Source organism: Podarcis gaigeae (assembly GCF_964106915.1).
Source record: "Podarcis gaigeae genome assembly, chromosome: 4".
Lineage (NCBI taxonomy): Eukaryota > Metazoa > Chordata > Lepidosauria > Squamata > Lacertidae > Podarcis > Podarcis gaigeae.
This window is the reverse complement of record NC_139677.1, coordinates 44,004,017-44,028,863: the sequence shown is the minus strand read 5'-3', so window position 1 is coordinate 44,028,863 and position 24,847 is coordinate 44,004,017. Positions and strand designations below refer to the sequence as shown.

At 41.5% G+C, this 24,847-nt stretch overlaps 1 protein-coding gene across 5 annotated transcripts in view; it reads left to right on the top strand.

Annotated features, from left to right (window-relative positions):
* LOC310842511 (uncharacterized protein) overlaps positions 1-24,847 on the top strand; it is a 259,255-nt gene that overhangs the window by 128,773 nt on the left and 105,635 nt on the right. For 4 of the 5 annotated variants that reach the window (XR_014563126.1, XM_083734637.1, XM_083734638.1 and 1 more), the window contains exon 3: positions 19,664-19,687. Coding sequence is in view for 3 of the 5 variants with exons in the window: in XM_083734637.1 (XP_083590763.1) it covers positions 19,664-19,687 (24 nt within the window). In the remaining 2 variants the exon portion in view is untranslated. Of the gene's footprint in view, positions 1-9,013; positions 9,203-19,663; positions 19,688-24,847 lie in introns of all 5 variants that reach the window. The other variant, XR_014563127.1, reaches the window with a different exon arrangement.

Sequence of the window (24,847 nt, the reverse complement as noted above, 5' to 3'; positions counted from 1 at the left end):
CCCAACATCATTTAACCTTTGAGAATCAAATGGGCTGCTATGGGTTAAAAAAATCTTATTTTCATCCAGCTATGTTTTAATGGGCTTCTTAACATTTGACATATTTTGCATAACGTTCACATTATACCCTTGAAACCACTGATAGCGGCTGTTTTGGGGCAGCAAAAGGTAGAGAACTGGAACCCATAGCAACAGCCCAAATTTTGTCTGCATTGCAGGCAATTCAACTTCTAGTGTTATTTATAATATAGGCTGTTTCTAATTACAAAATAAACAGTAATAGGAGCTCTGGGGCTATTTTGTTGCAGTAAGAAACAAAGTAATCTGCATAATATCTAGAACCTTGCCTTCAATTGAAGCCATAACCATGAAAAAGGGTTAGGCTGGTACCTTTGGTATAAACCTCAATAGAAAATGCATTAAAGTAGTCTCTGACATCATCTGTCTTCTCCAGCAAAGATGGGGGGGGGGGATCCACCTTATTCTTACAAGAGAGAATTCACACGAACAGGAAAAGATATAGAAGAGCATTAAAACTGAAAGGACAAAAATATAGCAGCCATTTCACTAGATTTTCATGGTATTTAAAAACCATCAGAGAAATAGTGGGAGGAACCAGCTAGGGAACCCCCAATGGAAAAAGGCTTATAAAAAAGACTTATAAAAAATATTGGAGGGGCCCAAGACCTCCAAACCGCTGCTGCTGGAGGAACGAAAGGGGCGAGCCCCGGGCTGCCCCGACCTTAAGTGAACCTGTGAGGGCCCGCCCTTTGCGGCAGCTGATTGGCTGCCACCGTGGGCGGTGAATATTAATGAGCTAGGGGGAATCCCCGCTTCTCGCGGGGCTGATGGGTCGAGAGCCCGCAACCCCACCCCCTCTCTAGATCGGGAGTGGCTTTGTTTTAACTCATTAAAGGTAAAGGTAAAGGTACCCCTGCCCGTACGGGCCAGTCTTGACAAACTCTGGGGTTGTGCGCCCATCTCACTTAAGAGGCCAGGGGCCAGTGCTGTCCGGAGACACTTCCGGGTCACGTGGCCAGCGTAACATCGCTGCTCTGGCGAGCCAGAGCCGCACACGGAAACGCCGTTTACCTTCCCGCTGGTAAGCGGTCCCTATTTATCTACTTGCACCCGGAGGTGCTTTCGAACTGCTAGGTTGGCAGGCGCTGGGACCGAGCAGCGGGAGCGCACACCACCGCAGGGATTCAAACCACCGACCTTTCGATCGGCAAGTCCTAGGCGCTGAGGCTTTAACCCACAGCGCCACCTGCGTCCCATTTTAACTCATTACTGAATGTATTTTAAAAGGTAACTATCGTCAAACAAGGAAAATAAAAAATACCAACATAATTTTGTGATTTTACAAAGCATAATATAACTAATAATTTTCTTAAATTATTGGGGGGGCGGAGCCCCCCCAAATGAATTTTTGAGGGGGCTCAGGCCCCATGGAGTCGGCGCCTATGCATCAGGGCAAGGCTTCTAATGTACGCATGCCCCCATCACCTCTAAAGGGCATATATTAGAAAGGAGTGCACATGGGTAAGGTATCATTGTGTGATGGCATCACCAACCGAAGCTATGCATTTCAACATGTGCCTAGGCTTATTTCAAATTTTGAAGAGACAATGGCTGCCGCTGCCCTCTCTTGCCTTTGCACATTCATTTTTACACTGGAAAACTTGCTGGAAAATCAAGTGATTTCATGCATCAAGCATGCATGACCATCTCTGAACATCTTCAGTGGGGGGGTGATGGTTTTGTTTCTGGTGGATTTGGATGGTGGGGGACAAGGTGGACTGAGTGAGCTTTTAATTAGTCTAATGGGGTTTATGCTTTTCACATTCCTTTTGCCTTGAGCGTTCAGCATGGGTCAGCCTGCAAATCAAATCAAGTATGAGTCTTGGGATAATGCTTCCCTTTCCACTGTTTTCACATGCATGTCCAGTTTTCATTGAATATGTCACTTTGATATGCCCTAGTGATTGTTCGGGTTAGAAACAGTTTGCCCTTGTGTAGCTGTTAGTCTATCTGATTTCAGCATTCTTACCAAGTTCACTGCTTGGTCACACACTACAGTTACATAGCATTGTCTAATTATTGCTGTTACTGAGCTTCTGAAAATATTGGTCCCATAACTTTGGTCTGGTCCTTGCTTCCATAAGGCAAATTAGGAACTGCTGTGTTCTGAATTGCTGATTAAGTGCTCCTTATGCATATCTAGGCTGAGCTTTCATGTTTATTTAGTGATTTTAGTTGGAAACACTGTGAAATTGATTTAGCATGAAATAAAAGGAAGGCGGGAGATAGTAACACACATACTATTTTAAAATGCTCATGTTTTCTTGTAGCATTTCTCAGCTAAGGAAAGGCAAAGGAATTTGCATGTTCTTCAACTTTAGACAACCTGCTTAAAGCCAAAACTTTTTATAAATGGGTAAATGCAACAACCACATAAATACAGTCATACCTCAGGTTGAAGTAGCTTCGGGATAAGTATTTTTGGGTTGCATGCTGCGGCGACCCAGAAGTAACGGAGCGCGTTACTTCCGGGTTTCTCTGCTCATGCATGCACAGACGGTCAAAATGATGTCACGCGCATGCGCAGAAGCAGTAAATGGCGACCCGCGCACGCGCAGACGCACGGATGCAGGTTGCGTTCGCTTCTGCATACAAATGGGGCTCCGGAACGGATCCCATTCACATCCAGAGGGGTACCACTTTACTTACAAATCCCCTACATGGTAGTGCATATGGTGTTCACCACTACTAAAAGGGAAATGTTCTGTGCCTGTCTATGAGGTAATACAGACTTTAGATATTACATAGGAGGGAGAGCAGGCACTCGAAATGAAATGTAGTTCCTCTTTTTTATCAATAGTTTATTAGGGTATTCACAGTACTACAATAAAACAGTGCAGGCCCTTGTTCCTTCCCCCTGCTGGCTCCCCTCCCTCCTTCTTCCCTCATGGCTCTTTTTGTTGTTGTTACAGCATTTTCATTTCTGATGTTCCATTGTTTGGTGTGATATCACATCCTCAAACAAGAGTTTGAATAAATGGATATCAGTACTCTGCTTGCCTCCCTGATGCACAACCAGCCGTGTTTTGTGTAAAATGGAAGCTTTACTTCTCATTCTATAATTTATTCTCTGGTGCAATGATTACATCAAAGACTAAAACACTGCAATTATCAGTACTCAGTTATGTAATACTTTCAGTTTACAGTGGTACCTCAGGTTAAGAACGTAATTTGTTCTGGAAGTCTGTTCTCATCCTGAAGCAAAGTTCTTAACCTGAGGTAATATTTCTGGGTTAGCGGAGTCTGTAACCTGAAGTGTATGTAACCTGAAGTGTATGTAACCTGAGGTACCACTGTATAAACTTCCTTGTATTTCTGGGCCTCTATGGGTGATATATTTCTACTTAGAATGCAGGGATATTTATCATTCACTTGCTGTCCACACTTCAGAACTGTTCTTCAGGCTTCTTTCTGTTTCAGAGACATTGTATTTTCCAAGCACTGGGAGTTTCATATAGAGGAAAATAAGGATTCTTCTGATTCATGGGTGTCTTGGAAGGGGGGCAGGGAGAATTTGCTCTTCCCAAAGTGAGCTATAATCCCCAAATGGGGGACATTTATTCCTAATCTCTCCTTCCTGTTTCTTAACCAGTTACTGTTCCACAAGAAGACCACTCCTAGCTTTATTCCCATCCCATGCCTGCTGATCCTACCCAAGAGTCTTTGGTGAGGTACTTTGTGGAAAGCTTTTGGATCGTCCAAGTAGACATTTTTTTACTGGATCACTTCTTTATGTGTGTTGACACTCTCAAAGAATTCTAAAAAGGTTAATGAGACAGGTCTTACTATTGCAGAAGCCATGCTTGTTCTACTTCAGCAAAACTTGGTTTTTCTATCTGCTTGATAATTCTGTCTCTGACAATACTTTCCACCAGTTTTCCTCAAACTGACATTAAGCTAACTGTCATGAACTGGCAGGACAGTGGAGAGGAGGAAGATGATCCCTGCAAGGGATGTAGCCATGACAGGAACACCTGGACAAGCTGGTGATGGAGAAGGAGGAGAAGTTGGTGTAGAAGGTACTCATGGGGCAACAGAGGGGATGGGGGTCAGTGAACAGGAACCAGAGCAGCAGGGCCCATCACCAGAGCCAGAGGGGCCTGTTTTCCCAAACACAGTGGGCTCTGTGGCATAAGAAGCAATAGGAGGCTATGGCAGGCAAGAGCCCACAGCCCAGCTCCCTAGCTGGCCAGGTGGGGCTCACCCGGAGTAGGCTTGGAACAGGTGAGGGCCACATGCTTCATCAAGCCCAGATGCTGCAATCAGCATGCAAGGTATAGAAGGGAAGCAGAGCTGATGTGCTGTGTCTGGTCAACTTCCCACATTGGTTGGACCATGGCTTGGATGTTCCAGGGAGCTCTTTGGAACTCTGCTTCTTTGGGACTGACCTCCATATGCCCTGATCCTGGGATGGGCTGCAGAGGCAGGAACCTGGTTTGACAGGACTTTGCACCTGTAGGCCTACCTGCCTGCTGGACTATGCATTACCATCTGCTGTAGGATTATGTATACCAGGGAGACTTGCTGCCATATATCTGTGGTTTCAGGACACTAACTTACCTGTAGTTTTCTTTTAAAAAATGGGTGTTACATTGACTACTTTTCAGTTCTCGGGTACAGAAAGAGATATTAGGGACTAGTTACATATTTCTATTAGCAGATCAGCAGCAGGAAAGCAAGGTTCATAGTGTCAATGAAGTTTTATATAAGGCATATATGTCTTGATGTAAACATGGTCCTGCTCACATGAATATGATGCCAAGAGGAAGAGGAATATAATCACTGTCTTATTAGGAAGATTTCTGGCATGCAGGATTTCTTCCCTGTCCTATTTGAATATAATGAAATGGGACATATTTGTAAGAGATCATGTGGGAGGCAAGGTTAAATGAGAACATTTTAGGTGGATGCAATTTGCTATAGCTGTTGATTAAATATACCAGCAATGCTGTGTTATAAATATAGCTGTAGGCCTTTTCTGCACTCCAAACAAGTTATTAAACTGTGAAATGGAGGTTCAAAAAAAGAAGAGTAGTAATGATTTTGAAATGTTGCTTACACTCAAAAAATGTGCTTGGCAGAACAGAATTCTAGAGTTTAGGAAGGCCTGGGACTAAAGAGGCTTGTAAATCCCATAACTGCAAATGGGCAGTTCAAAAAGTTGGCTTAGGCCAGACAGTTAAATGAAAATTGAATTTATTTATTAATGGGAATTAATAAATATATTTATGAACAAAAAAAACCTGACTTCCATTGACATCTCTGAAAGTGCATGTAGTCCTGTAAAAAAAGCCTGACTAATTAATCCTGCTTGATATGACTCTGTAGCAATATTTATAAAAGTACAGGAGGTCTCAGACTGATAGTAAGTGGATAAGAGCACTGATTTGTAGTTAAAAAGATGGATAGGTATTTTAAAAAGCCTCTGCATATGGTTCAAAATACATTGACCTTTAGAGACTCGAGTGAGAAGTTCTACTTCTGTTCATTCCCTCCATTATTAAGGCCTGCTACTTACCCTGACAATCTGTCCATTGCAGTTACATCTGATTACAGCAGCAACAACATGAAGAGCCTTTCAGGATCGCCCTATCATTGGGTAGAGAGAGGTGGCTGCCTCAGGCAGCAGATGGTGGATGCTGTCCCATTCACTGATGTTTAGGTAAAATTCACCAGCCAGCCTAGTTGGAGATGCCACTGTGAAAGTAGGAAAGAGGCCTTGGTCCTCTTATGCCACTTCTTTGCACCACTACCTTGCAGAGTTGGCCAGCTGAGTTAAGCACCAATTCACACATTGTGCACAGGGTTCCAAGGATGCAGCCCAATATGCACACGTAAAGGTAAAGGTAAAGGTAAAGGGACCCCTGACCATTAGGTCCAGTCGTGGCCGACTCTGGGGTTGCGGCGCTCATCTCGCCTTATTGGCCAAGGGAGCCGGTGTACAGCTTCCGGGTCATGTGGCCAGCATGATTAAGCCGCTTCTGGCGAACCAGAGCAGCACACAGAAATGCCGTTTACCTTCCCACCGGAGCGGTACCTATTTATCTACTTGCACTTTGAGGTGCTTTTGAACTGCTAGGGTGGCAGGAGCAGGAACTGAGCAACGGGAGCTCACCCCGTCGTGGGGATTCGAAGTGCCGACCTTTTGATTGGCAAGTCCTAGGCTCTGTGGTTTAACCCACAGCGCCACCCGCATCCCCAATATGCACACTTACTTGGGAGTAAATCCCATGGAGCTTGGGAGGACTTCCAAACAAGGATCGCATTGCAGTAGTTGCAGTAGTGTCTCACCAAGTGGCTGCACTGGTTGAAACATGGGTGATGGCTAAAATATATGTTATAATAGCATTTTTCCATGCAATATATCCAAATCCATCTGGTAATCAACTTTACTTCTAAAACACGACCCTACAGAATAAACACATAGTCTGACTGTAGGGAGACCACAACAAGACAGCAAAGCATGGGTGGCCTGAAAGCATTGCGTATCTACTTTAATTTGATTTTAAGTGAAGGCAAAGTGGCCAAAGGGTAAAAAGTGGAGTGAAAGGACCTTTTCTTTTAAAAAAAAATACCCAGCTCTAGTTCCACATCATGCTGTTTGCAGGTCAAACTCGTTGAACTGAAGCTGTTTAGTTCTGCAGCGAGGCTAGAGCAATATAGCGCAAATAAAATGCATTTACAGAGGCATCCCAAGTGTGGGAGTGGAGAGTGGCCTGGAAAATCTACCACCACACTGCTCCTTAGCAGCCCAGAGCAGAGGGCAAGCAGCATTTGCGCTTTACCATTAAGTCAGCTCCGGTCCAAGCCCCCATTACCCCTCCCTCTGGGAATGGCACAATTTTACATGCAGAGCACCCAGAGCTGGGTCTGCCTCTACCCTTATAATGACACATTTGGACGGCTTGTGATTGTTCCTGTGGTTGGAACATGGTCAGGAGTAGCCTTCTACCTTCCACACTTTCCATGGGCACAGTGGCATCTCTGCCGGACGGGCACCTTGCCTGTCTTCTGATGTCTCCCAGCAGCAAATATCATGGCGCTAGGATTGCTTGTCACTCAGCTCTCAATTCTGTTCAATTTGCATTTAAAGGCAAACCTACTTTAATCCACACTTTCTGAAGCAAGAACAGAAATCCTTTGGAAGTAACACCAGCTGAATTTTGTCCTGCAGTTCTTCAGCTAAGGAATGTGTAAATAATAATAATAATAATAATAATAATAATAATAGTAATAATAATAATATACTAGGGTAAGGTCTGCATTAAAAAAATCACATATTAGTGGAAATGATGGTCAAAAATGCATTGTGTTATCAGAAATTGGTTTGCGGTAGGCATGTAGGTTGTTGTGGTAGGCATAATAGCTTGTGGAAATTAAAATGCTGATGAATTTTCATGGGGACTTTAAAAAAATAAATAAATCAGTGCTGTGGAAATGTGAAGACTGGAAAAAATGAGAAAATGATAGATTTGCCCGTCTCTGCCTGCAGTTCTGTACACACTTACCTAGGAGTAAGTCTCAGTACAGTGAAGTCAGGGCAGCTTATATATGAGTTGATTTGCATAGGGTTACTCTGTACGTGTAGCATTATGTTATCATGGGAAGTGTGTTTTATATTTCTCATACTGATAACAGATTTCAACCAGTAATCAAGAAGAAAAATTCCCTTTTCTGCTATGTTTGTAAAAAACGAAAAATAAATAAAGCACTCTGTAGGGTGTTTACATTTTAGAATAAATTGAAAAGCATTTGCTTAAACTTCCACAAATCAAAACAGTTGTCACTTCAACTGAATAGACTGGCAGCAGATTTTTTTACTTCCTCCTTATAATTAAGAAGCCACTATATGATACCATGTTGCAGCCTAGAAGACTGTACTGTTTTTTTCACTTGACTAAATGGTAGCTTTATACAGTTTTATATATTAAAGGGACAAATTGCAGTGACATAAAAACTGCTGCAACTGTGCGTTAGAAGCAAGTCTGCAATCTTTTAATGTAACGATGATTTCCATTACCATTAATATTAACATTTAATGTTTATTGTCTTCACTATTTTATGCATTAGTTTGAAAACCTTACCTAGTGTTCACTGCAGGCATGACTAGGCATTGTGGATGAAAATTATTTCTATTTTTTCTTGTTCATCTACAATTGCTTATCAGCAAACTTACAACAAAGCTCATTTGTATTGGTACAAAAGCTGTCTCATAAAATCTATTTTCTAAATAGATAGGGATTTTCTATTGTAATTGCCAGCTGCTGGCAATGAAAGAGTATCAGGGACTGCTTGCTCATGAGTAGACACCTTACTCTGGGCCCTTATTAATTTATTTAAGATTACAGGGCAGTTTAAAATATAAAAACACAAAAATGCATACCACAGTAACAAAAATACATACCATAACAACAAACAAAAACGATACCCCCCATTCAGTTTATTAGGCCATAGATTGTATAATTTGCCTAAAGTCTGGGAGAAAGCAAATGTTTTTTCCTGGCACCTATGTAATGTAATGTGCCATCCCTCTTTGGCCTTGACCAGAAGCTTCCGGTGCTTTTGAGGTCAAGGTGTGGTGGGTTCCACCTGCTCCATTGACATTTCCAGAGGTTCTTCCTTGGGTATCAACACAGAGGGCCCCTCAAGGAGATCCTCAGCATTGGAGTCAGAGATCCTCCCTGCTCCTCAAGGTGTTCGGCCAGTGGAGTGTCCAGTTTGTCTCCTGAGGATTCTGTGACTGGCACCATATCAGAACTAGACATGATAGCTAATTCACAATTTTCTGGTAATGTCATTGAATGACTCATTGATACCGGGGGGGGGGGGATATTAGGAGCAAAGTAAATTATTCTTTATTAGTCTAAATGGAGTTGCATCGGTTAGCAGAGTAATTAGTTTCTAAACAATGGTTTCTTCTTCTTCCTTTAAGCCATGCTGTCTGATCTGGAAGCTTTGTTCCACAATTCTGGATGTGTGGTACTGCAAGGCTGTTAGAAGGAAAAGATACCCTGTGGGCTTTAGCCAGTGGTTGCTTTGCCATAGTGAAAAGTGCTTCTGCTCTCACAAGATGGAGACCCCATTTTCACGAATCCCCACTGAACGTGACTTTTTCTTGCAGGTAAAGTCAGTGTAATACTGTAGGTGTGTGGTTGTATGTTAAATACATTTTTTCTTGACAAAGCCAGCCAGGGGCTGCCTTTGTATCAGGGCAATGGCACAGGGTGTGTGTGGCATTAACCATTTCCCCATGTACCATGGCCTCAATTTATGCCCATTTGTAAACTGCTCTGGGGTGTTCTCTCTCCACCCCGCCCCCCCCGCTATCAAGTGGTGTTTGGATTTTACTAAATAAAATAAAAGCCTGATCCTAAGCACACTCCAGGACACAGTTCTGCTGAGCCCTGCCCACAATTAAACCTGCTTCTATATCATTAGGAGCAGTAGCCTTGATTGTGAAAGATATTTTATTAAGAGCCAAACATATATAACTAAATAGAAGTCAATTGAATTTTTCAGTTCCTCTATCATCCATGTAATCCATCTTGCTTAAAAATGCAGTTAAATGTTTATTTGAACCTATTGAACCCTATTAAATGTTACATCTTCATTTGGGAAAGCCATCCTTGACTGAATTAAACTGTTTCCATCCCTGATTAGCTGATTAAGAGACAAGGAAGAGAAATACACTCCTCCAGGCAGCCTCTTTATTGAGCATTCATCCTGATTTGCTTGTTTGCTGGGAGGTTATATGACAATGAACATCCATCCTGAACTGATTGCCTGATGCTGATATGCCTTCCCAATAATCGATCATTTATTTCACACTTTTCAATGAATTTACCTATCACTTTCCTAACAGCAAAACACTGATGGATTTATTGTGCTGGGGTGAGAGAGTGCTTTAAATCCATTTCAAACTGCAAAATTAAATGCAAATTTTTGGTATGCACCTGAAAGTCTCCCACTAAATCTCATGAAAATTTATCAGAATCTCAGTACCAAGTTCTCCAATTAAACACATTTTCCTTTGCAATTTTGCCTTCTCAATATTTTTGCTAATTCCCCTATATTTTGTATGCTACTTTCACTGATATACTGCATTTGTATCCCCCCCCCCCATATTTGCATTTTTGTACCCATTACTGGCTGGAGAACTGCAATGCAAAATTCAGAGAACTGTGAATTTTGAAGGACAGCTGTGTTTAGGTTCACATAGTGTTTCAGAAAGTGTGAGATTTGAATTTCTGCTTTATCCCCACAACCTAAGAATTCACTTGCCCTTAATGCATTTCATATATTGCTATTGTTGTTGTTACAAGTACCCCCAGAACAGTTTCCATGTACTCAACGAAACGGTGTATAACACAAAATAGCAAATCTCTAACATGTGGCTCAGCCTTAAAACATTGGCTTTTAGCTTTTTCCCCTACATTGAGTGAGTGGTGGTGGTGGGCTCATTAAGGACTAAGAGTTGGTTTGTTCTTTGGACGATCCAGTTTTGAGCATCTAATCCAAGATCACAAAGGCATTTGAGAAATGAGCACACTCCAAGACCCAGTATTTGTACCTTGGTCATAAGGGCATCCATTTAGAATTTATAATGAAGATGTGAATAAAGCATAACTGAAAGCTTTTTATATTCCCCAAACAGGCTAAGCTGATGCAAGTATATTTAAAAAAAAAACCAACCACGTAAAGCTAGAGAAAAGAATCTCATTCTGCTCAGTGATTTTCAAATCACGCAAATTATCTGTCTTATTTGTAAAGTGCTAATAATACAGGAAACCCAGAGGGAAGGGGGAAAGGGCTGAAGAAGAGAAATCAATTCTACCAGCTAATTTTCCCGCTAATCAGTTCATCCATTTTTAAAATATTTTTTTTTCTTACAAAAGATGCTGCCTTGATTTGAAATTTGTGGCAACTGTATTAAACATTAAAGTGGGTTTTCCTATGGACACAAACTTCAATGCCAGCAGCCTTCTGTTGCCTTTCAAGGTCACTTGAAGGAATATGAATCTGTTCAAACTGGGCACTATGTTTCTATCTGTATGCTTATTACCATTTAATTATACATTCTGCCCTCTAACGGATAATTAAAACTGTTTCAAAGCTTTTAGCTGTCACAAGATTTGTTTTCGTAAACAGAAGCTTTGCGGCATTTCCTTGAGCGCTTTCCTTTTCAGACACCACATAAAGAGGCAAATCAATGTAATCTTAGAGGAATGCTCACTGGCAGAACCAATCGCTTCCTGTGTCCTCCTCATGCGGTGGCAATTTAAATGTTTTGGGCTCCCAGCAGAGATAGCCACCATGGTGCAAGGCTTTGTACAGCCAAGAAAGAAAGAAAGAAACCATCGCTCACGAAAGAACATTTTGCATTGCAAAGGAGACGTTGGATCTCAAGGAGCAAATCCTCCTCAGATTGGCTTGGGGCTTTTGTGATTCCCACCCCACCCCAAACTGGGGAAAGTCACAAAGGTCTGTGAGCAAACCAATGGGTCTAGAAAGGGGTTGACTTGCCACCCAACAGTACTCCTTCCCCCACAACCACCCAGCCCCAAAACACACTATCACCTTCTCCAAGGCACTGTACATTTAAAGCTGCATCATATCACTTTAGTTTCATCCTGTATTGCAAGTTCTGCATTGAGCAGGGGCTTGGAGGGGAGGTCCTCCAAGATCTAGTCCAACTCTATTATTCTATGCTGATGAATGGTGGTTGCAGATGCTCCCCCTGGAAGGTTTTCCATGAGGGATGCATCTCTCAGGCTGAAAACATCTCCCCACCTCTCATATAGTAGTGAGCAGGCAAGTGGCAAGGAGGAAGGGGTCTTACCCACTTGTAGGGGCCCAGAGTACCCCCATCAGTTCCTTTAATAATAATAATAATAATAATTAATAATAATTAATTTATTATTTATACCCCGCCCATGTGGCTGAGTTTCCCCAGCCACTCTGGGCGGCTTCCAATCAAATGTTAAAAACAATACAGCATTAAATATTAAAAACTTCCCTAAACAGGGCTGCCTTCAGATGTATTTTAAAGAGAAGATAGCTGCTTATTTCCTTCACATCTGAAGGGAGGGTGGTTCCACAGGGCGGGCGCCACTACCGAGAAGGCCCTCTGTCTGGTTCCCTGTAGCCTCACTTCTTGCAATGAAGGAACCGCCAGAAGGCCCTCAGTGCTGGAACTCAGTGTCTGGGCTGAATGATGGGGGTGGAGATGTTCCTTCAGGTATACAGGACTGAGGCTGTTTAGGGCTTTAAAGGTCAGCACCAACACTTTGAATTGTGGTAGGAAACGTACTGGGAGCCAATGCAGATCTCTCAGGGCCGGTGTGCTTAAGTGCTCGCAAGCACTCCTGATTCATTGTGGCTGCTACAACTGCTCAACAATGCTTCCCCATCCTAGCAGCTCCTAGCTATTCCTGTACCAGTAGCAGCAGCCCTCTAACTAACACAACCTCTCGATCTCTGGCATCACACCTCTGTTGTTGTTGTTGCTGTTGGAAGTCTGGCAGATATTCCATTTATGCTTGGAAGATTTTTCCTCACATAAGTTCTGTAGCTGAGGGAAGTACATTCCACCCACTCAGACTGCAGATCTGACACTGAAATGGAAATCTGCCACATCTTCTTTTTTTTTTAAAAAAACAACGTTTTATTTTCATCATTCTCAGCAACACAGCCACTTTGCAGTGGCGTTCAACGTACAAAAATGTAGGTACAGATGTATTTAAGCTCATTTAAAACTTGCAAATTGATTACTTGGAAAACATTATAGTTTGCAAAATGGAAACATGAGGAGTCTAGTGTATTTTAAAAAGTTGGGAAGTGCCTATGCATTCTAACAGCAAAATAATTTGAAGCCATTACTGTCACAACTTACAGTTCTTCCTCATCTGTTTCATTTTCAATTAAGTTGAATGCATACAAAAGTTTGAATTAAATTTCAGTGCCAGCTGAAAAAAGGGCATCCCAGCTGGGAGGGGGGAAGTATGTCTGCCCCAATTCCAGAATGGCTCTTGTCTTTCAGAAGAATCTCTCAACTATTTCCTGGTCATCCCCCAAAAATGATGTAGCAATTAGTTCCCATGGCAACATACCAGCCATAGTTTATTTATCAAAGAATGTGCTAGACCAGCAGTCCATCTGCCCTATTAAGAATTTCTTTCTAACTCCCAGCCTCAAAACAATAGTATTTGATGATCATTCCCCATGCATGTACCTTGACATGATGCAGACCTGCCAAACGCATGGCTTGTGTAAACCAACACCTGCACAGGGAAATGGCAGACCTGGCCATTGTAATCTGCATGAGCCCAGCAGCTCAAAGCACCCTGCTGCAACCATGTAAACAGCAATTACTGTATAGTCGATGTGATTTAGAGACACTCTTCCAAACAAATAGCACCAGTATAGGGGGAGCTCAGTATGAATACAGGTCTGATGGCATTATTACAAGGATGCAAAAATTTGATGCAATGGATCCTCCTTTACTAAGCTTCTTTAAACATGCATCCAGCCTTATCTATAAATGTAAAATTAAAATTGTTTTCTGTTCTGCTGTGTCTCGCCCCCTCCCCCCCACCCCCGCAAATTAGTTCAGCCCTTTCTGAGCATTAGGCCAGGTTTGGGGTGTTCATGGGTCCATCTTCGCTGCTGGAGGTTCAGGTAGCCTCAGTGGCTAGGACTGCCTTTTGCCTGCTGCTACAGGTACACTAACTACGGGATTCATGAACTGCTAAGAATCAGTTCTTACAATGCACTTTATGTGGGCCTACTGTTGGGCCTGGTTCAGAGGTACCTGCTGGGTCAAAATGCTGCAGCTAGACTGGTGGTGAAGATAAGCAACCAATAGCACATAACCCTGGTTCTTAAAACCTTGCATTAGCTACCCAAATGCTACCAGGCCATGTGCATGGTTATTGTATTAATTTACAAGGCTCTTAACAACTGGCAGTCAGTGTACCTTAAGGAACACCTTGTGCCTTATATCCATGTCTGACCACTGAGGTCTTTGAGGGAGTCCCTGTGAATGGTGCTCCATGGTTCACATTCATCAGCATTCTGGACCTTCGTGCTTTCCAGCTTTGTGGAACTCCCTTCCAGTTCACACCAGATTTTGAGTACGCTAATGTTATGGTTAATTTTCACTGATTTTATCTTTCACACTTGTTTTGCAACCTTATTATACACCACTCACAAACTATGGTGCTAAGCAGTATATAAATTATGAAGTAAATGAAATGAAATGAAAGTATGCAATGTTGCTTAGTGTAAAATAGTTCCCACTGTTATTTATTTCATAAAATTTATATACCACTTAATTGTTTAAAAACCACGCCTCTCAAAGTGGTTCATCAAAAGCAGTTTTTTAATAGCATCTTTTCATAAAGAGAAGAAAAAGCTGATAAGGAGTCAAGAATATGTGTTTTGCTGTTCTTTGTAATATGGATACAAGTTATTTACCTTTCCCTTACCATACGCACTTTCCCACATAAAGCTAATGCACTTTATGTGGATCAAGTCCCCATACAACCCACATGGCCCAGGCTAAAGTTCAGATCCAAGAATTCAAACCACTTGAATGCCTCTAACTCAAATGAAGCTAGCAAGGGCCAAATCCAGAGAATCAGTCCAAAGGTTATAGACTGGAACACTGTACAAAACCCAAACTCAATCCATTGGCAGCATCAGCTACTGTTTCTCTCCATAGGGCTAATCCAAGCCTTGCTTGGAATCCAGGCAGAGTGCAGCTGCTCCAGCTTTGTTGGATCAGATTTGATTCCAACACAGGTGCAGCTAAGCAGGGCTGGCAACAAGTCCTGACATATAGGAACACAGCCAGTTGAAGAGTTCGACCCCATAAATGCCACAGTTAAGTGTATTAGCCACTAAGATGTTATAGGACTGTTTTCTGCTGAAGCATAGCTGCCCTTCAGAAACTGAAGCACTAGAAAAGCTGTGCAGAACTAAATCTAGGCCAAATAGCTCCACTAAAACCACCACTTTCATGGGACCGTTCATTCTTTGTTACTTGAGATAGAGATATTAAAATAGATACTGAGATAGATTTAGAAGGACTAGAGATGTAAAGGCCTGGCAAAATGATAGCAAAACAGGGGAACATGCCCCCATTTTTCACCCCCACCCCCATTTTTCCATTTCTATTTTTTTTTGGGGGGGCGGGCTTTGCATCTCTATTTCAGACCAACGAATCTGACTATAATTTGTTTCAAACTGCTTTTAATGTATTTCTACATTGTTATGACCTGCCAATATGAGGTGGCAGAGGGCCTTCTAGTAAAAGCTTTGCCCCCACTTCAAGTGGTAGCTTGGCTGGTCTTAGCTCCTTGGAAATGGGCCAACAGTGGCTGCCATATTGTTTTCTCATAGAATACAACATACTGAGTCATGCCATTGGTCCATCGAGCTCATTATTGTCTATACCTCTTGGCAGTAGCTCTCCGGGGTTCCAGGTGGGTCGTTCCCAGCCCTACCTAGTGATCTCAGGAATTGATTCTTGTATTTTCTTCATGCAAAGCAGATGCTCTACACTGAGCTGTGGTGCATCACATTTACCTCTTCACACAGAGAACTCCCAAGATTGTGGAACCTTGGTTGCACAGGGTCCCAGAAAATGGGGAAACCTCCATGTGAAGAAGTATTTGTGTGTAGGCTTCCCCATCTTACCTTGCCACAGTAGCCCAACAACAGTGGTTTTAGAACTGGGGAGCTCTTTCAGTGCTAAATGCATGAAAAGGGCTGGAAATGAAAGAAAACAGAAAGATCCTATAAGATCTCTTTTGGTCAAATTTGGGATCATGGGGCAGATCCAGGTTTCAGCTTTCAGCTGCAATGCATTACAAAATGAGTTTGCTATATCGGTGACTAATTTCTGCAGAAAGCTTTTTATCTAGATGAAACTAGATGGAGCACTATGATACACACATACACACATGTTACTTTAACAATGACCTAAAACTCTCTTACATTATTGTTAGAGAACCATGCATGTACTCTATACGTGGCAGCCTGCTTCCTTCTCCTTCAAAGCATTTTGATATAAGACACACAAATAATGGCACTTTTCATGCATCCCTTCTCTTGACTATAGGTTGTACCTCTCTCAAGTTCACTGCTAGTTTTAATCCTAGGAAACCTTGACCAGCTGATATTTCAGCAGTTAATGGAAGCTCATTTTTCCATGGTATCTTGAGGTTTGGCTCTATTCAGCTTTCACAAGGACTCTTTGGTCTTTTGTTAGAACACATAAATAACGACCTTCAGAGATTCTGACGATCAATACACATGAGCTTTCATTACAGCTTCTTCAGTGAATTAATCAAATTACATGGGACAAATGATTAGCTGCATTATCGTCACCTTTTCTGTTAGGACAATTTGTATATCTTAGAACACCGACTTTGAGTCCTAGTGGATCATTACTCCTTGTGATGGTCACATCCCAGTCAACTAGGCCCTGCCTTGCCTGCAGAAGGGAGACCTGGCTACAGCAAAGTGGACTCCTCTGCTCAGCCTACCTTACCCTGTTAAGCAACTTCCTGCCACCAGATAAAGGGAGATTTTTCTACAAACCTGCCCCTTTATCAGCCAGCTTAAAAAACCTTCCTGGAGTCTCCCTGAAGCCGTCTTCTCCCATTGCCCCAGAATGATGCTATGGTCAGACCAGAATTGACCAGATCACCACTGCTGCTGCCACCAGACCCACCCACATAGGAGGGAGCCCTTTAGAAGGCATTTTGCCAAGTCCCCTTCAACCTCATGCTAGCCCATAAAAGCTAACTGTATCTGGGGGAAATGTGAAAAGAAGGCCCTCTTGCACATGCTGCATTCATACGTCAGGTTTGTCTGATTCCTCCTATAAAATTGCCATGTCTTGTTTGACATTATTGAGCTAAATGGAACTGTCTGCTTGTTTTTGAAGCAGACCAGGTCATTTCCCTTTCCATGTCCTTGTGTATCATAGACCAATTACACGTCAAGAAAAGGCCACAACCAGTTCCTTTATACTGCACAAAATCTCAATATCTTTAGCATGGGAGACTTAGGTTACTAAAAAATATCCATCCTGATAGTAATGGAATAATTGGGAAAAGCCATGGCCTATGAGTAGTTTTGTGGTGTGCCATGCAATTCTCAGAAGCTGAGCAGCAAAGAAGTGTGAGAACGTGTGTGCCCCCTGACTTCTACCACAAAATGGTGGGCAAAAAGGACTTGATTGTGCAGTGGGTAGCCCATGCAAAACATAATAAATGCTCCTACTGTGCATTTACTTCCCATTCAATGACAAAAAATTGTTCTAGGCTAAAACAACGTAGAGTGAAATCTGAAAGGCATTTGAGGAGCAAAACTGTGTCTGTCAGTAGTTGGTCCTTCTAAAAGCCCCTTTAAAGCCACATTCAAATGATGACAGCAACTTTTTTCTGCTGCCATTTTTAGCTTCTGTTATGTTTGCCCATACATTATCTCCCTCACCACCACCCCTGCCACCCCTTCCTGGGAAGATGGCCCATTCTTATGCCCTTGTTCAGGCTGCAAGTGAAAATGAATTTGATAGCCTGACCTCATTATCCAAGGTCAGGATCGAAATTGGCACATTTATCAGTCTCTGCTCAAAAAAAGGCCAAAGTCTAGAATTATGGAACCGTGATACTTTGGGGATAGGCTGTCAACATTTCATGATGGAGTTTGTACAGTTCTGCCTGTATGTCTGTGACTAATCTGTTGCTGAATTATTCTTCTATCCACAAAATCATTTTTCCTTCCCACCCCCCACCCCAGTCCTTCAGTACTATTTCACACACCCACAAACCACAGACTTGGGCTTTAACTCGGTTCTTCTGCTGGAGATGAGATCCGCAACCAAAATACTTTCAGATTTATTTGGCTAATGATTACAAATCATTGCCACATTTTAAAAGTTCCCTTTACCATGCGTATCTTGAAAAGTATACAAACAGCCTTGCGCTTTTTTGCAAATATATATGGTAGTCTTGCTTTAGGGCTAAAATGTCCTTGAAAGACTTTTTACAAAATGTATTCAATAACGAAATGCAGAATTGATGCGGTGGTAAAGCGGGGGGTGGGGTGGGAGCCTGCATCAACTAAAAAGGGCACTGTATGCTAATAAGCAAATGTGAATCCTTATCAAGAACTGTTTCTCTAAATGGCAAAGAATCACTTTCCCTTTTTAGGGCTTGTAATGATTTTAAGACCTAAAATAAATGCAGCAGCTTGGGCATTAAACAATCATTAATGCGTCTCATGGGCAGAATCGTTTGCTATTGTGCTAACTTAAAGATGTAATGTGTTTGGATTTGATGAATAATGTCATTTGAAGTTTGAACTCTTATGTGTCTGCATATTGATGGGGCAGAGCCATTTATGGCTGGCAACTAGCAAAATGTCCAGTGCTTCCCACAATATAGTTTAAGCAACTTATTTCTTAAAAAAAATATACAAGAGTGGCCTGTCCTTCTGGGAGGGTCAAACACCTTAGATCAAATGCTTTGAAGCATGTCACAATTTGAATTCTTCGGAGCACATCTAGTTGTGCAGCACCTTGGACAGCAGCCAGAGAGGACACTACAGTGGTACCTCAGGTTATATATGCTTCAGGTTACATACGCTTCAGGTTACAGACTCCGCTAACCCAGAAATAGTGCTTCAGGTTAAGAACTTTGCTTCAGGTTGAGAACAGAAATCGTGCTCTGGCGGCGCAGCAGCAGCAGGAGGCCCCATTAGCTAAAGTGGTGCTTCAGGTTAAGAACAGTTTCAGGTTAAGAACGGACCTCCGGAACGAATTAAGTACTTAACCTGAGGTACCACTGTACTGGACTAGATGATCCCTTTTGGTATAGGGCAACCTATAGCTCTCTCTCATAATAACAGGTCTTAGAAGTCATTCAGTTAAATTAGCCATAGTTTTGGAACATATAAAAGACTGTGCTATATCATACAGCATTTAAGTTAAGAGAAAATTTGTTACCACAAGGTATTGTTTGACCTGCTAGAATTCATGGATGAATTTGTATAGCCCATGTAAGTCATTATGCCCCACCTTAGTTTGACTACTCCTTTACATAGTACAGATGTGCCATATAAACTTTTGTTCCTTTCTTCGTGGTGAGGAATGAGTGGAGAAAAGCCAGGGCCATCAATGGCCCCTTACGGCAGTGGATGATATTGAATGTGAGGTCTGCTGCTGAAATCTACAGAAAATGAATAAACTAGAACAAGTCAGTGCAACTTGTGACCCAGAAGGTTGAACCTCTCTCACCTTGAATGGTGGCCCACCAGAAACTTGAAAGCCCTGTATTTTCTGCCTGTTTTGGACTGTAAAAAACTAAAGTAGGAGGTAAAGTGTCTCTGTGTGGAAGGGAAGTCAAGCACCTAGTAGGTCAGAGTACATGGCTGGTGGGCCAGGTTCCCTCAGTGGATCACAAACTGAACTAGATTTGGAGCATGTGATGCCTTCTTACACAACAAGCATATCTAATGCTCATCAGAATACTCTCTTTTTCTTGCATGTCTTCACCACGATCTGCCACAGAACGCAAGCTGGACACAAGAGTAAGTGAGTATGACATACTTATTGATTTCTCTTCGCTTATACATGCATTTTACAGCCGGAGTATTGGCCCTTGGGGAAAAGCCACAGCAATCAATTTAATTAGGAGGCTTTCAGAAATCATGTCTCTCCCATGTCTCTCCCCATTAACCTTAATGAACCCCAAGACATGTTTATAGTGCATTTCCCCTTCGAAGGCTTCTGTACGGCAAGCATCAAAACGCCTCACTATAATGAGTGGGATCTGTGGTTTCCTTTCCCCTTTAAGGTTTTCTTTGATGGTGTTAAGCTAGAGCAGATTTGAACATTAAAAGGTCAGGTGGCTTTCAGCTTTGCTTCAAAAGGAGCCCCAACCACAACTTTTATGAGCCTTTGATATGAGGTGACGAAGAAGAGTGATTTGGCCTAGAGGTGAGCCTGGGAAATCGGACAGTCTCCACCTGAAAAGTTGTGGAAGTTCACGTCAATCTTCTTTTAAATCAAACAGAAGAAACTTTGAGGACAGTTCAGATGGATTATTCAGGATCAGAGTAGATTTGATGCTAACTGTACAGTTGTCATTATTAATAGTGGCAGTAAATCTAACTCCTCCCTCCTCCAAAATGTCCGATGTCACAATGTGTCCTGTGGCAAAATATTTATTTTATTTCACAACATTTATATACTGCCCGATTGTCATACAGCCTCAAAGGAGTTTACAAAAAGCATAAACTATGAAATTATCAGTTAAAGCTTAAAATAAAATAAAATTAGACATAAACTAAAACCAGATTAAAAAACATGACAGCTTCTACACATACTTATCACAGAGTCCCATTTAATAACAGTAACTTAACATGCAGGACTAATGAACTGGTCAGAGATAGAGTTGTTCCTGGAGAGGACTCACATGTCAGCTGCCTCACTCTTCCCATAAATGGTACTCCATCACATAACAGCAGGTTCCTTTTTGTGTCTATTTGTGTGTGTGTGTGTGTGTGTGTGTGTGTGTGTGTTTTGAATTGAAGGATTTTAAAATTATATGTCTCTCTGTGATGGTTGCTCTTTAAACATGGCTTAGTTAACCCATCAAAATAGCATGGAAGTTCAGAATGCCCTGGCAAAGAAGAAGATTCCTTGGATTAAGCATTAGGAAGTTTTTTGAACTCTTAAGAGCAGTGAGAGGCTAGATAGACACTTGCAAAAAGGGCAGTTGGTATTTGCTATGCAGGATAAAGATCAGATGATATGAGCATCGTTTCCTTTCCAGCTCTCATCTCATCACAAGATCTTTGCATCTGCAGTGCTTCCTATTTATTAAGATCTTAACTGCAATATATTAATAATGGATTCTTTATGCTTTGAGGGACTTTTCTAGTTCATTTATTTTTCATGCTGTATTTTAGGAGTTGTATAAGTGTTATTATATTTTTACCATATGTAACTTTTGTTTATTATATTGCCATCCACTGAATTTCCCCCTTGGGAAAGCACAGCAGGATACAAATTAGGTTATATTTTAAAATATAAATAATTTTGTGTGCAAACAAACACATAACTCTTCTCATCGGTTTGATAACTGTAAAATGCCTGAACTCTTCCATCCACCCAAACATATATTGGAAGACTGATGTTTCCAGATAAGTGCTCTGGTCCATGGGGTCATGAAGAGTCGGATACGACTAAACAACAACAAATGGGCATGATGCAATGATGGTTGTGGACTGTGACATCCCCTTTGAGAACACTTAAGGCTACAATCCTATACCCACTTATCTTGGAGTAAGTCACACTAAGCTCAGTGGACTTACTTCTGAGTAGACATGTCTCAGATTGCCCTGTAATCCTGACTTTAAGTTCTTCCTATGGAAATAGATAGAACCCGTACTGCAGCCCTCTACAGGCTCACTGTTGAATTCAGTGGGTTTTACTTCTGAGTAGACATGCATCCATTTGCACTATTACGTTCTTAATTATGGCTGGCCTATGGCCATTGCTGTTTCCCAGAAAAGCAATGCACTACCTAGTAGAAAATTCCAGCTTATCAGAGCTATATTCCAAATTGTCCAAAGATTTGGTCAGCGATACCAACAGTTCAATGAATTTATAATTACTAGGGGGGGGGGGCTGAAACAGGATATTTTAAGGTTGTCTCATTTCCCCATCCTTTGGGCAACCCCAACAAAAACAATATGTGTTTTACTTTACTATAAACTGCTGGCCCATCAAGAAAGCAGGTAAATGAGCACAAAATATCTGAATCCAAAACTGTAATGGTTTCCAGCCTCTTAGTACATGCAAATGGCTATACTTCACTGGTCGGCTAAGGCCATTACCTCAACAAAAGAACTGGTTTGGTAGCCTTTTCTACTAGATGCTAAACCTCCCTGGATAAGGTAGGTTCACAGGCCTGGAAGTAACCTGTGGATATCACCCAGACTGTTCCCCAAACCATAGATAGACACACAGAACCATACATAGATGGTTTGAGGGTTTTTGTTTCTTATCAAGTGGTATATAATTTTTATGAAATAAAATAAATAATAAAATAGAGAAATAGTTCTTATGCCTATATCATTGGCTAGTGCAGTAATTTCTGTGCTCTTTCCCCCACAGACCACTGGAAAGTTGCTGGGGGGGCTTGAGGGACCATTTAATGGTTTTCCTACTTACTGTAGCAATTGTAATGCCTTGTGCTCGATACCATATGATTTCCTATTGCATTTTTATATACATGTTCTTTGGGAACCCCTAGGCTAGTGGCCACCTAAAAATGCCATCTAATAACAATTTTTCAATGTATGCAATTTATTTTTGTCAATGTATACAGTTTTTGGGTTGTTGTTGTTGTTTTGTATTGTATTCCATTGTCAGAGCTACTGTCCTTGAGATCGCATGAAGGACAAATGTAAATCTTGGTGTATGCGATAACATGTACTGCTGTAGCATCTTCTAGTGTGACTATCTCTAATTAGTAAATTAATACTCTGCCATTTGAAATAATCACACTCCACCGATAAATAGGAAACAAAGCACAGACATTGCCTACAATTCTGGGGACTGTTCAGCTGCTAACATGCCTCTCCCATAACTCTTTTGACTCTGTTAAGATAATCATGTACCATCTGCTTCTTGCCTCAGGCTGGCTGTGATGTGTGTTCAGGACAAATAAAAAGGACAATCAAAGGTATGCACCCTGCCCCTGGTAAACACTGGGATCATCTTGCAATCTTTTTAAAACCAAAAATCTATAATATTTTCATTTGAATCTCTTCATCGGTATAGCTAGCATTCTTACACAAAAACCAAAAAAAAATGGACTTCTTTAAAGATGTAAAAAATGACAAACAGCTGACATTTCTTTCTAATACTCCTTTAAGTATGTGTTGCTGCAAGCGATGGAAATGTCCCTCAGTCCTCTGAGGCCATTTTGTCTCTGCCAGGGTGGGTACCTTAAGGGACCTTTACTATGATGACAACTGAACTTTTAAACTTAGATTACTCACACATTTTGGTTCACATGTGCAGATTAACTTCTAAGCAAATTAAAATTTGCCCCCAGGAAGAAATGACCCTCTTGCGCGTGCCCCAGAATGTAACTTCCAATTAAGGATAGGCCAGTCATAGAAAGAGAAAGTGTGTGTCTACAAGCATATACAACCTGGGCAGTCTCTATATTTAGAGTACCTTATGAATGTATGTGGGTGGGACGCAGGTGGCGCTGTGGGTTAAACCACAGAGCCTAGGACTTGCCGATCAGAAGGTTGGCGGTTTGAATCCCCGTGATGGGGTGAGCTCCCATTGCTCGGTCCCTGCTCCTGCTAACCTAGCAGTTCAAAAGCATGTCAAAGTGCAAGTAGATAAATAGGTACCGCTCCGGTGGAAAGGTAAACAGCGTTTCCGTGTGCTGCTCTGGTTCGCCAGCAGCTGCTTAGTCATGTTGGCCACATGACCCAGAAGCTGTATGCCGGCTCCCTTGGTCAATAAAGCGAGATGAGCGCCGCAACCCCAGAGTCGGCCACGACTGGACCTAATGGTCAGGGGTCCCTTTACCTTTTTACCTATGAGTGTATGGAGTTTGTGGCAGGGAACAGTGAGGAAATTCCTAATTTACTTTCCTTTATTATTATTAAATCTTTATTAATTTGAATTTTAAAAATATCAAAATGCAACGACATTTAATACAGACACAAAGCGAGAAAGTAAAGAAGAAAGAAAATAAAAAGAGAAAAAAGAGAAGGAAAAAACAAAAAAACACACATAATACTATACATTTCATATATGTAAATGCCATATCATATTTACAAACTCACAAAAAAGAACAAAAACATTACTGTGAATTAGCTAAAAAAAGGCTTCCAAATATTTTCATTTACTATATCTATTCTTTCCTTTATAATGCACAGTCTCAAATTAACTTAATTATTTCCGTACATCCAAACATAATCTGATTTACTTTCCAAGCATTTGTTGAAAACAGGTCCAAGTATGGTAAACTGGAGAGATAATTTATGAACAAAAAGATATTTGAAAAGCTATGGAATGCCTTCCCAAGCCAAAATGTGGATTCTCATGTGATCAAGTTCAATATACTGCTATAAAAAATGAAGCACAGTTCTTCCCCGTGTGATCTTAATGTGTATAGTATGCTATATTTTTAAAATATTCCTCCATTTCAAGAGAGAGAGAGAGAGAGAGAGAGAGAGAGAGAGAAAGCTTCAAGTAATGCTACATAGTACAATATTTCAAATCAATGGAGAAAATTGCCTTCTGAAAGTAGATAACAAAGAGGCAAAAGCCACCTATGAAGCAAAATAAGGCCATAAAACAAAGTTATGCTGGGAGTAGATCACATCGCTTCCCTCTGCAAGACGGCTGCATAGAATGGATAGGTCTGTTTTATAGAAGAGCAATTATAGGAGAAGCACAAAGGAGTGTGGAGACAAAATGCACCCAGATGGGAAGACTGGGTGTCCTGGATACATTCTGGGATATTGAAAAAGTTCACTTGCTTTTTGACAAATGTGATGGCTATTGCTCAGAACAGAATAGTTCCTTTGAGGGAAGTTAACCATGGTGCCAAAATATGTAAAAAGAACACAAATGACAGAATATTCTCAGTTTAGTAAACAGACTGTGGGGATAGATCGCATTCATTAGTAATCTCAGTCAGAGATTGTTGGGGTG